General features: G+C 40.8%; 1 protein-coding gene across 5 annotated transcripts in view; it reads left to right on the forward strand.

Annotated features, from left to right (window-relative positions):
* Nucleotides 1–15,830, forward strand: part of LYPD6 (LY6/PLAUR domain containing 6) — a 70,304-nt gene extending 54,474 nt beyond the window's left edge. For all 5 annotated transcript variants that reach the window (XM_027824270.3, XM_027824272.3, XM_043525084.1 and 2 more), the window contains 2 exons: nt 8,785–8,915; nt 12,334–15,830. In XM_027824270.3, coding sequence (XP_027680071.1) covers nt 8,785–8,915; nt 12,334–12,495 — 293 coding nt within the window. In that variant the 3' untranslated portion in view covers nt 12,496–15,830. The remainder of the gene's footprint in view (nt 1–8,784; nt 8,916–12,333) is intronic.
* The last annotated feature ends 1,649 nt before the right edge of the window (nt 15,831–17,479 follow it).

The following is a 17,479-nucleotide window of genomic DNA, read 5'->3' on the forward strand; positions in this document are numbered from 1 at the left end:
AGGGAGCAACACTAAAAAAAAACCCACAAGAACATTGGGAGGGAAAGTTTTGTTTCATACAAGGAAAAAGAACCAGTCTTGATTTGTTTGGGGAGGGGGGCGGGGGCGGGGTTATCATCCACCAGATAGTATATAATGAGAGAGTACTGTGCATAATTCTACTCAAAATGGCAAAACTCCCATAGAAAATCAACTAACATAAATTTGAATCAAACTAAAGCAGCTCAGATCTGGAGTTTTGGTCAGGTAGTAGAAATGATTTCTAGTTAGAGATAGTTGTGAGAATCTTTGAATCAAAGGTATACTCCACCTTTTGGAAAACTATTTATTTTTCAAAAATCTTGCCTCATTTCTAATTGTTCCCATTGGCCTAACATTGAGCACAGCGCAGAACCCCAGATCTGCATACCTCTGAAATTTTGAAGTCTTTGAAATCCTGACAGGGATCCAAATTCTGTGGGTGCCCTTTTCTGCTTTTTACCTTCTCTTCATTCATTTTCTCTTCCATGCTCTGAATGTCTCAATTGCTTCCTACTTTCATCTTTCAGTTCTTGCCCACGCTGACATCCTTTATATAACATCACCTTCACACTCCATTTGTCTCTCATTGTTGCTCTTCCTCATTTTGTCTTGTGTTTCTGTGTGTTGGGAGAAATCCTTCTAGCCTTGGTGGGGCCATGTAGTCACATAGTTAGCCTGCCTAGCATGGGGAGCAGAGAGTGGGCTATGAAGAGATACCAGGGGACTGTGTACTACAGGCAGTGCTTCATGGTTAAGGCTACGTTTTCGTCATGGGTATTTTTAGTAGAAGTCATGGACAGGTCACGGGCAGTAAACAAAAATTCACAGCCTGTGACCTGTCCATGACTTCTTCTATATACCTCTGACTAAAACTTGGGGACAGGAGGGGCGGCTTGGAGGAGCATCCTGGGGGGTGTGGCGGGTACTAGGGGGCATGGCCTGGGGGTATGTGGCAGGTGCTGGGGGAGGAGGGGCGCCACAGCCCGAGGGGTGTGGCAGGTGCTTGGGTGGGGGTTGGCGGGGCTGGGGCAGGTTCCCTGCCCGGCTCCTGGGAAGCAGCGACCTCCAGCTCCTAGCTCCACGTGCTGCCTCCGTTCTGCTCTCCCCCAAACCCCGGTTCTGCAGCTCCCATTGGCTGGGAACTGTGGCCAGTGGGAGCTGTGGGGGTGGTGCCTGCGGGCGGAGCTAGAAGCTTTGGAGCTAGGAGCTGAGGGAGGGGAGTTCCTGTAGCCCTTCTGGAGAATCCCCCCCGCCCCAGGTAAGCACCGCCCCACAGCCCAATCCCCAGCCCTGAGCTCCCCCCCCCCACCCAAACTCCTGCTGCTGGGGGTGGGCCCAAGACTGCCCCAGCAGCAGCTGGTGGGACTGGCCCAGAGGCTGCCCGAGGTGCTCAGCTGGCTCCCGGGCCAGCTGCCTGGGTCACTGCAGAAGTCACGGAGGTCATGGAAAGTCACGGAATCTGTGACTTCCATGACCTCCGTGACAAGCACGGAGCCTTATTCATGGTGTCTCTCTCCCCAGTGCTATTGAGAGAGGGACAGGCATGGCCAGGTGATCAACACTACACAGATCCACTGGCCAAGCATGTCCTTCCCATATATAGGGGAAGCCCAAGGGTATAAACTATCATAGTCCAGCCACAGCAAAACAGGTGTGTGAGTATCCTCCACTTTGCTGCTAGATACCCGCATTGGTGTACGTCTTCCTCTAAAACCGGTACAAGTCCCCTTGACTAAGTCCATTTTCTTGAGCCATTCATAGGGGATCCAGATTTGGCCCTGACAGAGTTACTCATGAAACTGTTCAAAATAAAGGAGCTGCAGAGAGAAGTTTACAATGGTCAAGAAATATTGCTGACTGACCTTTTGCAACTGAATCTAGAGAACTCAATATGTAAGCAGCTGACGTTTTTGGAAAGCAGCCTTCATCTAGCCAGTTCTTTTCAATCGGCACTTAATATATATTTAATGATGTCCTTTAGCTTTCTCATCCAGCATCTTTCTGAATTATGTACCTAGATTTGGTGGTGATTGGCCCATTGCAAATGCCTTCCGTAATCAGTGCTTTTCACGCATCTCCGAAACCAAAAGACAATAGTCCCAATAGCAAAGACCAGCCATCCTGTGTCCCTAGACTAAACCAAAGAGATGCAGGAAATCCTTCTGAATTTAATTTGTTTTTTTAAGAGTTTAAATTAATGTAACTTCAATAACAATGAAAGATCAGAACAGCTTGTGTCAAATGATGGCAACAGTAGCAGTTCCCACCGTGTTTTGGCAAGAATACACATTATTTTAAATAATTGACAATGATGATAGTGGCTAAAAACAGTCTGCAGACTAGTCTATCAGACACAAAAGAATGACTGCAAGGCTTGCTTTCAATAAAAATGTTTCCCAGCTTCAAAGAATCACTGGTTCAGACATTAAAGGGAAGCCAATAGCTAGGCAATGCCAATTGCTTTCTTTTTGTCTTTTTGGAAATCATGTTTCTAGTGACTCTCTTTATTTCGTTAATCAGGCTCATGCAGACCAGCTTTTGATGGTATGTCTGTGAACTACTGTTGCCACTCTACCTTGTATTAAAGCTTGTTTGTTTTATCTGCTTTTAAAAATGCTTGGTTTCTCTTACATTTCACCACAGCAGGATCACTACGTATTTACAGAATATGGGATTTTGGAGCCCGGAATCGACCAGGTGGAAATTCAAATCCATCTTTTTATCTTTAGAACAAAGAAGCCCAAATCTCCGTAGAATGGAGTTATCAGATAGCATTTTGCTCGCATAGCATGGAGCATTTAGTCCTAAAACTATCAAGGTACATTGGGAACAGTGTACTTTGTAGCTGGACTTCAGCCTGAACCAAGCTCAGATTCACTATATGCTCTACTTTTTTTTTATCTTCAGAGGCTGAGACAATGTCCTTGTGTACCACCTCCCTATAGTGGCATTCTTTGGAATGAATGGAAAATAATAACCTAGACAGCACGGTGTTACTTTGGTGTTGGGCAGCAATGCACGCAACACACTCCATTTTACAGCTCTGGCTCTTTAAAGTGTTCCTGTCCTGCAGGTGATTTCCACTGCATTCTTGTAAGAAACAGCTCTCCTTTTCTGCAGAACAAGTAGAAAATTTAAAGGGCCAAGGCCAGAGTTGCTCTTTCTTTGGAAGAAGGAAGGAGTAGTTTCCATGAGCTGTTGCTTGCAGAAATGACAAGTATAACTTGCACTGGCACTTTTTATCTATGACCATGGATTCTGGAACAGATGCAAAGGAAAGTCCAAGAGATGGAACAAAGCAGAACAATTCACAGCCGACAAAAAAAAACAAGTGTAGCTTGTCTTGTTTTAGAGTAGCAGCCGTGTTAGTCTGTATTCGCAAAAAGAAAAGGAGTACTTGTGGCACCTTAGAGACTAACCAGTTTATTTGAGCATAAGCTTTCGTGAGCTACAGCTCACTTCACCTTGGTTTTCTCTCCCCCCACCCCACTCTCCTGCTGGTAATAGCTCATCTTAAGTGATCGCTCTCCTTACAATGTGTATGATAAACACCCATTTTTTCATGGTCTGTGTGTATATAAATTTCCTCGCTGTATTTTCCACTTTGTGCACCCGATGAAGTGAGCTGTAGCTCACGAAAGCTCATGCTCAAATAAATTGGTTAGTCTCTAAGGTGCCACAAGTACTCCTTTTCTTTTTGTCTTGTTTTGTTTTTTGTTTTTTGTGGGGGGGGTTTTTTTTTTTTTTTGAGAGAAGCATTAATTCTGCTATCACTTAATAGTGATTTTAAACTGGTGTAAATCTGTTGGTCCTGATTCTCTTCTAACACTATTGTAATTCAGGAATAACTCCACTGAGTCAGTCGAGTTACACTGGTGTAACTAAATGAATCAGTGCTATTGGCTTACATGCGTCAGAATCAGGCTGAAAACTTTACCAGTTCACATTGTAAGGAAAGTCAGATGTGATCTGTATTTGTTCCTTCTGGATGCAAAATCAGTGTCTGTGTTTGTTTGTTGGTTTGTTTTTGTTTTTTATCTCCAACTTTCCAAGCAAATCATTTCAAAATAAACTAATTTATCAGTTTTTTTTTAAACAAACTGAAAGAAGAAAAAATAATTTCATGTCACAGTTCTAGTAAACAGGCCTAAAAATTTATCTTATAACTGAAAATTGATCCCCAGGCTAATTGTGAAGACCTGAAGTTATTTACTCATTCCATAGGTTGGTGATTTTTATCTCGGGGGGGTTAGAGGAGTAAAGTTGCAGCACTCCTGCTCTGTAGTTATCTGAACCTTTTCTGGACTGCTTGTGTTATGTGATATTGCAAGATAAGAAAATTCTCGGTATTGCATTTAAAAAAAATAATAGAAAATTTGGTTTAGGTAAATAGATATTTTAAAAAATTAAGTCACTTTCACAGGAGCTTAAATGCAAGAGTTACCATGGAAAGCACATTTCTGCATAACTAAAGATTAGTGCAGTATATTATTAAAACATAAACGACACCTGGAGTGAACATGAATGACTGACAGCAATTGCTAGAGTGCAGAAGAGTGCAGGCTCATGCCTTACCATTGTACATTAACCTGCCCACTCTTCTGGGTAGGCCCATCTCAAGCACAGTGTGTTAGTTATCCAGTTCTGTTATGACCCAGCACTAGGAGTATTCCTGATATTCAGTTCCTGAATGGCTACTGAGCAGAGTCTGACAACTGAGGCAAACTGTTAAGTGGATAGGTGCCATCTGAAGCAGCGTCTTGGTTATGACTGTCAGATCCTGTACACATATTACATCTAAAAATCCTATGTTAAAAGCATGGTAAAACTGAAAGTCAAGCCCTCTCTGCTCCTATCCAACCTCCTAAGGCTCCTGCTTCCCTTCCCTTCTGCTACTGTCTAACAGACCCAAGCCTCAACTCCTGTTCCCTCTTCTGCTGTCATCCAACACCACCCCTCCAGTGCCCCACCTCCTGCCCCCTTCACTTCTATGCCTGTTCAACTCCCCTGCACTCTGGCTTTTGTTGCCCTCCCACCCCCCCACATTCCAGCCTCTGCCCCCTCTTCTTCTAGCCCATCCCCACTTAAATCCTGTCCCTCTCTCCCAAGACAGCTCCCTGTGCCCAACACCCCAGCAGCTCTCAGCAGCTGGGAGGAGCAATTGGAAGGAAATGCTTGCTCAGCACTCGAGGCTTCAGGATGCTCAGTCACTCTGTGGGGATAGACATATGCAGTCCATTTGCTCATAGGAGCTGTGAGGGGATTGAGCACGCTCAGTGGAGATGGAGTCTTTGGAGAACTTGCTACCAAATTCTAACAAATATCTACTGAGCATGTGCAAACGGAGATTTTCCAGAGGCTATAACTTGATCAAATTTAGGCGAATTTTCATTGTGATGGCAAATGGCACAGCATGGAGGTGCCAGAGCTTGTTGACAGAATGGTTGAAAGAATTTCTCTTAACATCGACAAAACAACAGATTTTCCCTTAATCTTAATTATCTGAAATGACTGAACCATTTTTGTTGAAACTTAAAAAAAAAAAAAATACAATTCTTTCTGAGGCAGACATCCAGCCTGGGAAATTTTAGCCTGAACTGTTTAAGTAGGCAAACTTATAAGTCATTGAAAACGGGGTCGTATAATGGAAAGTGTTGGGCAACCTTAACTATAGGTGGCACTACCAGCTCCACCTTTAATAACTGAAGCTGTATTTAAAGAAACATTTTCAACTTCTAAATCATATATATATATTTTTTTTAAATTCATTTTTTTGCACAACTTAAAATTTGGGTACAATTTAACCTGATATGAGATGATCTTATAATTAAGGCAAGTATCTGGGAAACAGGAGAACTGTGTTCTGTTCTTGGTTGTGTCACAGTTCCTACATTGCCTTGGACACCTTAGTGCCCAAGAGATGATGCACAGCTAAAGGACATTGACTCCATTATGTATTCTTCGATTATTTGGTTTAACTTTATGTAGTGGGCAGGCCCATCAGCCCATTTGCTTACCTGTGACCCCATCAGCTTCAGCATACCAAAGCTCTCACCTTCCCAAGGTATTAACTGTAATGTAGATTTATCTATTTCACTTTTACACTCATCTTTGCTCTGGGCTGTCTCTTGTCCTGTATATAAACCCAAGGTATGCCTTCATCTTATCAGCTGTGATCACTGCACTTACCCTGCACTGGGAAAACAGGCAATATATAACAAAAGACTAGAAAGCACAAAGAACATTACTTTACTTCAGTCCCTTGAGAGTGTTTTTGTATGCATGTATTTTGAATCCAGGGAAAAAAGACTTTTATTTGGGATGATAAGAGCATCTTCACTGGTGCATGTAGATGGAAGCTGGTAAATGCAAGCATTGCAATGCTTCTCTGTAAGAGCTCAATCTTGCAAGGTACTGAGCATGTCTTGAAAAGTGCCAGGTGTTCTCGTTATCACCCAGGCACTCTGGTCCAGATCCTCAAAGGTACATAGGTACCTGACTGCCATTGATTTTAATAGGTGTTAGGTGCCTTGGATGATCTGACCCTCAGTAATACTTAAACACAGTTTGTTGCTCACTAAGGAGCTGATTCTCCAAGCTGCAGAGCCCCTGAATTCCAACTGACTTCCACAGGATTTCAGGGTGATCCTCACCTTGCAGGAGATGTTCATGACCTAAGAAGTATTTATGAAAGAGAGGAAGGGTAGGTCTCATCTGACATACAAATGCACATATCTCACTGATTATGACCTAGAATATTTTCAAAAAAACTATGTAAAATATTGTCCCTTATCAAACTTTTTCAGCCCAAAGTAAGGCTGTGAATCACAATGAAACCCCTATTAAAGAGAACCAGTGGGTGCATTATATTGTGGTGTCTTCTAGAAACATGGAATTGTAAATGGGTTTCAGCTGATATGTATAAAGAGTGAACTTCATCCCTGTGCAGAGGGGCAGCATAGGCTCTGTGCAACAGATAAGGTTTATGCGAGACTAAAGTGGTACATGCATAGGCCTTGTTCTGTTGCTTTATTGGGAATGGATTTTACTCTAGAGGCCCAATCCTGTGAGGTGCTGAGGTATTAAATGGCACCTAACTCCCATTGATTTCAATAAGATTTAGGTGCCTAAATATCTTTGAGGATCTGGGCCTGAGTGCTTTCAAGTCCAGTCACCTTCAGTGGGAGTAGAGAGTGCTCAACATCTGATAAAATTAGGCTCTGACCTCTTAGTAGAATATATATTAAAAGTCTTGCATTTGTTGTGACTGTAGATTTAAGCAAAGGCAGTCTGTTAGATCATCGTCAGAGATCTGAAATGCTCAAGTCTGTTTGTCATGAGTATCACCACTCAAGTTCAGAGCTGGCCAAACTTATGACAAACATCTGGTATTTTTATTGCCAGTGTTAACTAATAACACATTCGTTCAATAATCCTTCTCTTTGTAGTTGATGAATACCTAAAAAGTGAAAAGTTTGAGAGACTCTCTTCCAGTTAAAGATAACAGCTGCACAAGAACATCCACTTTAATTTAATTACACATTTTTTTTCCCCCATGAAAGCAGGCAGGATGTTCATCACTACCTACCAAGCAGGACATAAAAATGAGAAAAAACGTTTCCTATGTTTATATTATTTTGCTATCATCTTACAGAAATAGGAAATCAGAGCCCAGTGGCTTTCTGTTCCCTTTGTAGATGAAGACAATTATGATTTTTTAAATCACTCACACAATGGTTTACATTTTCAGAGCATTTGAAAAACATTAGCTAGTTCAGCATTTCCAAAAGGGTGGGGCACAGCTTCCTGTGGGGGTGGGAGAAGGGTGCAAAGGACTGGCCAGGGGGAAGGGAAGGCGTAGAAGATGTATAAATTGAGATGTGAAGGTGTTTAACACCCTCGCCCCTAGTGGGAATAGTGGAGGATGTCATTGACTTCATTACAGTTTGGGAAACATAGAGCTAGTTAATCCTCATAAGTGCCCTCTATGGTAGGGAAGTGCATTAATCACCATTTTATAGGTGCAGAAACTGAGGTATGGAGATGCTAAGTGACTTGCCCAAGAGTACACAGCTAGCCGGTGGCAGAGCCAGGATTAGAAGACAGGCATTCCTGACCACCTGTTCAGTCCTCTGTCTAGAATATGGACTATGGGAAGGATGACTCGCATTTGCAGTGATCTCAATCATGAGGAAGGAAAGCATGTACATGAAGTTAGTGGAAGAGAATCTTTAAACCCATATACATTGATGTTAAGGGGCATGAAAGGTCAGCTTTAGGGACAAAATGTGAATGGCGAATTCCTGCAATTGGTGTGAATTTAATACTTTTTTTTTTAGCTAGCAGTGCTATAAACTAGGGATGGTCCTGAGCTATTGATTTTTAGACCTGGATCCATATTGAAATGCTCAGAGTCTGGAGGTCTCTTTAGTTCACCCATGATATTTGGATCCATATCTAGATATGACGAGATGACCTCTCTTCCAGCCATAATCTTCTATGACTCTATGATATGGATCAAAACTTTAAAAGTTTCAGAGATGTTTGAGATCTGAGGAGCTGTATAAGAGCTTACAGCACTAGTGTGATCTGTTTGATCTAGGATAGGAATTTGGTATATTTCTTCCATTTTTTGTCTTTGCCATGACTTTCTTTACTTACTGATTGCATCCATATTTCCAGAACGTGATCACAACTGCTCTATGAAGTATGAATTATAAATAGAATTTGTCCAAACCCAAACATGCTTTTCTCTCTTTCTAGGGACAAGATACTGCTACACTCAACACATATTGGAAGCTGGTGGAGAAAGTATATCTGTCACTAAGCGCTGTGTGCCACTGGAGGACTGTTTGTCTACTGGATGCATAGATTCAAAACATGAAGGCCACAAGGTTAGGAGCAAAAATTATCTGCTTTGGTAAAAACTGTGCAGAAATCTTCTGCTCTTAGCCAGAAGTCTGACACATACAACAGGTGGAACAATATCACCAAAATTGTAATGTCTCTATTTTTTGATCAGTCCTTTGCTATATTCATGTTGCTTTGTTTCATAGAAAAAAGGGAAGTGATCCTTTTAAGCATTAGGTAAAGAGGAGTATGGGCTAACTCCTGCTCCCACTGATGTTAGTGATTTAAGTGAATTTGGTCCGTGTTAAATAATGGGAGCATATAATTTGCATGAACTCTGCAGAGCTAGGCAAAATCTATAAACATTCCCCTTACAAATACACGAGCAAATCCTGAAGTCCTTAGTCAGGTTTTACGCAGTGACAAAACTCCCTTTTCTCAGGCAAAGGAAACTTTGTCTGAGTAAAAATTGGTAATAACTGAGGAAGGATTTGGGCCAGTATGTATATATACAGATTGAAAGATGCGAAAACATAAACACAGGAAAGAATAACATCATCCCACTCTCCTTGAGGAATTAAAATGTTGGGTCTACAAGATGAAAGACAGGGACATGGCTAGACATTTTTGATGGTATGTTAAAGACCCGCTGGTACTGCAGGAAAGAGAACCATTCTAATGAATTTAAAAAAAAAGAAAATTTTGCTTATACTATTATACTTCCTGATTTTCTCAGCCCAGTTAGTTTTAATGAGTGGGGACATTGTCCTGTGAAGTGTTTTTGTACCCTCACCAATGTAGGGCATAGTAAGAAAGGGCACTGGCCAGTCAGTAATCATGCAGTGACTTATTTATTCCATACATGAGCTGGATCTTCTAATTTTATCAGGAATGGGTTATTTTAAAAGGCTGTTTTATTGAAAAATAAGTCAAGATTTCAAACTCCTGACACATTTCAAAAGTAGGTTCTAGTCAGATATTCCTATGAGTAACCAACCAAGCTCTGTTCCCTGTGCTATTCTAGCAATTTAGGGCCATAGCATTCCCTCCTGCCTGGGCCACATGAAGATCTGTGAAGTTCTCCTACACATTTGAGTCAACAGTGTGCCCTTGTTGCCAAGAAGGCCAATGGCATTTTGGGAAGTATAAGTAGGGGCATTGCCAGCAGATCGAGGGACGTGATTGTTCCCCTCTATTCGACATTGGTGAGGCCTCATCTGGAGTACTGTGTCCAGTTTTGGGCCCCACACTACAAGAAGGATGTGGAAAAATTGGAAAGAGTCTAGCGGAGAGCAACAAAAATGATTAGGGGACTGGAACACATGACTTATGAGGAGAGGCTAAGGGAACTGGGGATGTTTAGTCTTCAGAAGAGAAGAATGAGGGGGGATTTGATAGCTGCTTTCAACTACCTGAAAGGGGGTTCCAAAGAAGATGGATCTAGACTGTTCTCAGTGGTAGCAGATGACAGAACAAGGAGTAATGGTCTCAAGTTGCAGTGGGGGAGATTTAGGTTGGATATTAGGAAAAACTTTCAGTAGGAGGGTGGTGAAACACTGGAATGCGTTACCTAGGGAGGTGGTGGAATCTCCTTCCCTAGAAGTTTTTAAGGTCAGGCTTGACAAAGCCCTGGCTGGGATGATTTAGTCGGGGATCGGTCCTGCTTTGAGCAGGGGATTAGACTAGATGACCTCCTGAGGTCCCTTCCAACCCTGATATTCTATGATTCTATGATTATCACTTGATGGTGAGGGATAAAAGAAGCAGGGGTAAACCAGTGGCTCCCCCACTATTCGCAGGGGCCTGTGCCATCTGTGTGAAGGCCATATTCCTCTTCACCTATTCCTTCTCCCGCCTCTCTTTTGGCCCATGTCACTACTGTTTCTGCAGGAACTATGCTGACATGGGCTGGTGACCAAAAAACCACTCCTCCAGCCCCCAAAGAGAGGAGGAAATGAGAATGTTAATGTTGACTGGATAAGTTTTCCCAAATGACATTAAATATTGATACATCATGCAGTAGACCCAGGAAGGAATTATTTGCTCCCTCTGCAAGGAGAAGTAACTTACTGTAGCCTTGAAAAGGGTGCAACTTACTTTTACCTGGTGCCTGGCCAGATCAGTGGATGATGCCTGAAAGTGGGGGGAAGCCACTCCCTCACGTCCCCCACACCTGACTCACTTGTTCTTGGTGGCATGCAACTCCTCTATCCCCGGAGCCAAGTTCCTGACTGGTCCTACATGTCCGTGCATAGTCATATGGGACCAAAGCACAATCTTCCCTGAAATGTTCACTTGCAGTAACACCTGCTGTATCTGGGTATGTGTCAGTCACTGGCACCAACTTTATGCTCCTTTTTTTTAACAGGGGATACTGGACAGGAATCAACACCCCCTGATATGTTGTGGTGTTTCCACTAGGAGACACTCGTCATGCGGGCCTTGCAGGGTAGTTAAAAATCCCATATACTCATTTCTATCTATTATCCTATGCTAGCATTCAGTAATTCTAGAACACAACTGAGTGATATACCTTAAAATGCGCTCCTTCCCACCTACACTTCCAGCATTCAGGCCAGTTAAGATGCGTGGTGTCCAATGTATTTAGTTAATATTTCAAAAACACAAGATAAACTTTATACATGGGATTGGGAGCAGTCCCATTGAAGCTGAATTTACTTTACACACCTTATAAGTCTTCTTTACGCTGCCAGAATGGTGTAAAGGGGCCTTAATGAAACTGAGAATTCAGGCCTTTGAATAGTATTTATTCCCAATAGGCTGTATACGTAGAACATGTATCTTTGTGTATTTAATTCTCCACAATTATATTAGCCTAGATATCAGGTGATGGGCACCTAGAAAGGCCTAGATAAATTCATGATTAATTTCTGAAAGTTATGCTACATATCGCATTGACTCTGCTGTAAACATACAGCCAAAATGGGTATTATTTTTTAAATGGCTTACTCTGAAAAAAAGTATATTTGTTTTAAACTGAATGCTACAGCCCTCCCTATAGCAGACATCACTTGTCCAGGCCACGCATCTGTCCTAGACAACTCTCATGACCACCTGACCGCGTGCCAGACCCCAAATTGCTGTTCTTAACACCTTAATACTATCCTAGACAAATTCAGTGTCTCCAGGCCTCTCCAGAATAAGGAGGAGTGACTGTTTTTATTTGTATTGCAGTAGTTCTTAGGAACCCCCGCAGAGATTGGGACACCACTGTGCCAGTCACTGTACAATCATGGAATAAGAGACCGTCTCCACACCTAAGAGCTCACAATGTAAATGGAAAGACAGACAAAGAGTTGGGGGCAGGGATATAACATACAAGCAGAATGACCAATGTGATGGTTTGCAAACATCATGATAAATCCACTCATTAGTCTGAAGTACTGAGGTATCTTCAAAAGTGGAATAACTCTGGTTACTGAACAGTTTTGTTTCTTTCAGATCTGCACTTCCTGCTGTGAAGGAAATATCTGTAACTTGCCATTACCCAGAAACGCAACTGATGCAATATTTGCAACGACATCCCCTATAAATCAGACAAAAAGACTTTCCCAACATATATCAATAATAACGTCATGTCTCCTGTTGGTATTTACTTCATAGCGATGTCATATGGTGCCATTTGTATAGTTGGAAAAGCTTAACTGGATGAAAACCTTAGTATCAATATATGACCTTATCTTAATATATGTTCAAAATCTTAGTATTTCAACAACATTCCCAAAATTTTAATTTCTTCTTGATTTTTTTTTTGTTAATTTTAGTTAGTACTGCACCTAAATGTTCCTGAAGTGTATTCTCCTGAAGGGGAGAATAATCCAATTGTTTTCACTTAATATTTTGAGTAGAAACACATTTGAAATATTTTCAAAGCTAGTGGGTCGCCCATATACACTGGTACATAGAATATTCTTGAAATTTGTCTTCTCTCTGTGAAGTGGTAATATTTGTTAAGGATATATTATGCAGCTTATTTGAAGCTCTCTCATGAAGAGGTATTTATTTACTGATTCCAACAGAATAATTTGATTCTCATATCAATCTTTGGCACCTTCCTGATTTGTTTGGAAACCTCACAGTAGCTAATCTAACCTTTCAGCTCTTGACGCCTGCCCTGTCATTTTTTTGCACACTACAAACTTCCATTGGATCTGCTGCTTCTTTCACTTACAGTGATGTAAATCAGGAGTAACTCCATTGAGGTAAATGGAGTTACACCAGTATAAAAGTAGTATTAGAGGAGAACTGGGTCCAATGGGAGATTGTGAACAGGCTTCAGCTGTTCACAAATGCCTTCTCTAAAGCAGTCCATCAACAGTGAAAATGTTTTTTTTTTCTTCATGAGAACCCAGAGGGGAAAAAGAAACCTTCACATCCGACTTTTAAAATGTTGGATGTGGTGCTGAGCATGGTGGTGTTACCTGTTGTAAAAACTCATCTATTCTATGAAGAATGACATCACACCACATTTTGTAAGTCAAGCCTGAGATATTTTAAAGACCTTAGTTTTTTAAGCTTTATTGATCGAAGCATGGGCTCAAATACAACCAGCCAGCTTTAGTCTAAGGGGGGGAAATGTATATTAAAAGCTATTTGAAAGCCTCCTGTGGAATATGATGGTGCATGACAAGGCAGCACAGCTCATAGTGCTTCACAATTTTATTTCTTTTTACAGGGAGGTGCCCAGTCCTTCAAGGTGCTTAACACTGACTCTAATTTAGCAAAGCGCTTAAGCACATGCTTACCTTTAAGCACGTAAGAAGTCCCATTGAACTCATTGTGTTTTGGAACAACCACATAGACATTCTGGCCTGAGTCCATGCATGCCAGTCCCAGTGATGTCATTGGGGTATGGGCACTAAGAGTGAGAATAAGATATAGCTTGCCTAAATTCAACTTTTATGACAATATTTTTAAATACCGTTGGAGACAGAATTTAGAACTAAATTACTACTAAATTAAGGACTGATCCAGCAATGTTCCCACTCTCCAAATTCCTGTTGACTTCAGTGAGAATTATACATCCCAAACAACTGCAGGACTATGCCTGAGGTTTTACATTTAAAAGTATATATCAAAATGTATAAAACTGTTTAGCCACATGGCAAGAAACACATTGTAGTGCATGATTGTACTCTGACAAAGAAAGGCTAGTAAAACGTTGTTTATTTCTAATGTTTACTGCTGGTATATAGGGTGAAACTTTTAATAGTCTTGGCTATATTTTTGGCACCAACTGTTGTGTATGTCACTTGTAAATCATTTATACAATATTTATTTTTGTATGGTATGATTAGAATCTAATGTATTGTTTTTTAAAAAAACATTCTTAAGAACAATTTACCCTAATAGGATAGTTGTTTTAAGATTGGGTAAAACTGTAATATATACTATGATAATTTATAATATTTTGCACCAGTGTTGAAAAAAGATTAACTTGCTTTACAAGGTCAGTAGTAAATTAAAGTTTCCCTCACTGGTTTAACTTAAAACTAAAGAAAAAACTGGGTGGAATTTTGATAGATTGTACAACCGTGTAATTTTACATGTAAGTGTTTTTGAGCTATTTTTGGTTAGCAAGAATCAACTGATAACTTGCACTTAATCAAATTACAATACAGGTTTATGCTCCGAGGCTTATGTAGTGAAATGTATTATAAAGAGGGAGGAAATATTGCTGGAATCCAAGTGCTCTGTAAAAAATCTTTGATAAGAAGGTACCTTCTAAAGGGCATAAAAATTGTCCACAAACACTAATCCGGTAGAGTTTCTTCGAAATATCAATAATCTGTAGACACTACTGAGCCCAGTAAGCAATGCTCTTGTCTTAAGGCTTGTCTATGCTACCGTTCAGATCGATGGGCAGCGATTGATCCAGCGGGGGTCGATTTATTGCGTCTAGTATAGACGTGATAAATCAACCGCCGATCGCTCTAGCGTGTACTCCACCTCAACAAAAAGTGCACAGTGATGACACCGTGGTAAGTAGATCTAAGTACGTCGACTTCAGCTACGTTATTCATATAGCTGAAGTTACATAACTTAGATCGATTCTCCCCCCTGCCCCCATAATGTAGACCAGCCCTTAGTTGTAATGATCAATGGCTTCTTTTGGGCTACACATCTGTACTATTTAGGATTGTGTGAAAGATTTTTTTTTATGGGAAAATTGCAAAACCTCACAATTCATCTAACCCTTCCTCCCCATGCCCCACATATTTTTGAGGGGTTGGAGAACTTTCACTTGTGTGAAAATTCAGATGTTTTTACACATTTCAGTGTGAAAATTGAGCTTTACGCCTTTTTAAAAAAAAATAATTAATTTTACTTACAAATAAAACTGAGTGGAAGGTGGCCCATTTTCATTCACAAATGGTCATGTTCTTGGTCAAAAACCATGGAATTTCAGTGTTTTCATCGAGTTGCATCATTTTTATGGTATTGCAGTAAAATATGTGGATCTCTAATTTGAATGACCATCTCAACAATCCCTGGTATTAATTACAAGGGTGGTTGCAATCTGCTATTTTTATGCAAGGGAGGCATGTCATTTGGGCTCCTGGTGAGTTAATGGTGTGGCCTGCAGTTGCACAAAGTTTGGCCCCCTCTTGAGTAGACTTTCTTAGGTTATTAAAGCGCAATCCTGTGAGCTGCTCTGCACCCTCAACTCCCATTGGCATTAGGGCTGCATAGGTCAGCCACTGAGATTGCAAGAGTAGTCTCCCTACATGTAAGCTGTATCTCTATATTTAATACTTTTCCTGTAGACATTATGTTTTTGATGCTTGATTAACTGGGTGATATTTTTAGGTTACTGCTGAAGCTTCACCAAATGTAACCAACATTTTGATGAGCTAGATGAGTAGAACCATCTTGACTATGCTGCGATAGTGTCTATCCTTTTTAGTAGGGAGGGATTATGTTTTATTAGTAGTAAAGCATTTAAAAATGGTTTTGTACCTACCATTTGTACAGTTAAATGACATATGGCCAAATTCTGGGTGTGTCTGTGCAGATGCACTCATAGGCAAGCAGGTCCTGGGAGCCTCTCCCCAGTGGCATATATAGCTCAGTCCCTATGCAGACCTCATATCAAGGGAGTGCTAGACTGAGACATGGCCTGTGAACCCAGTAGTGCTCTCCAGCCATTGAAGGTACAAGGCTATGTCAAGGCACATACTCACCTTTCCAAAGCAACAGGTACAGCCACTGTAATCATGTTCTCCAGCAACAACCCAAGCTATTCTGGTGGTTTCATCATTGCATAGATAGAATGATTCAGGCTACTTCTACTTTGCAGCTCCATCTCCTCTAACCTCATCCCCATCAGTGCATTGCAGGTGTGCAAGGACCTGTCTTGCCCTTAAAAGGAGAAGGTGGAACTGTCAAATGAAGTTGCTACCAGTTCTGTTATATACAGATACAGGGGGGTTGGTCAACAAATAAGTCAATGTTACTGGGAATGTACAGTGTGGGAGATAATAGTTATAATAGTTTTAAAAAAATTAAATTCTCTGAAAACAATGTTTACGGAGACTCTGTGCATAATTCTCCTCTTTGCCCCAAACTCTTAGTGCACCAGCCAATCTGTGGATGTAGTATGATATTTTAGTAGCACACAAATGTTGAGATTCTACATATTTATTTTTAGGCTCTGAACAACATATCGTCTTTTTAAATATCTGATTTTTAAATGTTGTAAATTTTGTACATAGTGCAAATAAATGAGGTTTTAAATATAAAGGTTGACCTATTTGTCTGATAATCTGTATGTATTTTAAATTGTTTTGATAATTTCAGCTCTTCCATTAGGTTTTCTACCTCTCTTCCTCCTCCTCTTAGAAAATAATTGCAAACTTTCTTTTGTCCTTCGTTAGCTTCTTTTAGGTCCCATTAGCAAAGGAAGAACCTTTGAAGTCAAGAACTACATTCATTGCTCCCACAGAAAGAAGTGCCCATGAGTCTGATCCATTTCCCACTAAACCTCATGTGAAACTTTTCCTTGATTTCAGTGGGTGCTGGGTTGGATCCTATATATTTATCCTCTGGCACTCGCTAAGAGAAGTCCATGGTAGTTCCATGCACAGAATACCAGCAGGGTTGGGACGTAAGTGTTCCAATGTATGAGTATATTCCGTTGAGGTCAGTAATCTTCTTTCTCATGAAAATAGTTGAAGGACGTAGCCTGTCCGTTATTCCTCCCAGGTAATTTTTGTTAGTTGAAGGACGTAGCCTGTCCGTTATTCCTCCCAGGTAATTTTTGTTAGTTGAAGGACGTAGCCTGTCCGTTATTCCTCCCAGGTAATTTTTGTTACTTGTAGGTTTAGGAGGAACTGCAACCATGCCAGGTTTCCAACAAGAAATCCCATATTAAGCAGTGAGTAGCTTGTGTTCTTACTGCTGTTGACATTAATTAAAATTCAGCATATAATAAAGTGAATATGAGGAAGTATAAAGTAGGCTTGGAAGGATTAGATTTTTAATAGTAAATGTCAGTAAACATCAATTTCTCTGCACACACACAAACCAATGAAAAAATATTTCCATCGATGATAACAGAAATTTAGAGATGCCATGGTAAGAAAAA

The sequence above is a fragment of the Chelonia mydas genome, chromosome 11 (genome assembly GCF_015237465.2).
Source record: "Chelonia mydas isolate rCheMyd1 chromosome 11, rCheMyd1.pri.v2, whole genome shotgun sequence".
Classification (NCBI taxonomy): domain Eukaryota; kingdom Metazoa; phylum Chordata; order Testudines; family Cheloniidae; genus Chelonia; species Chelonia mydas.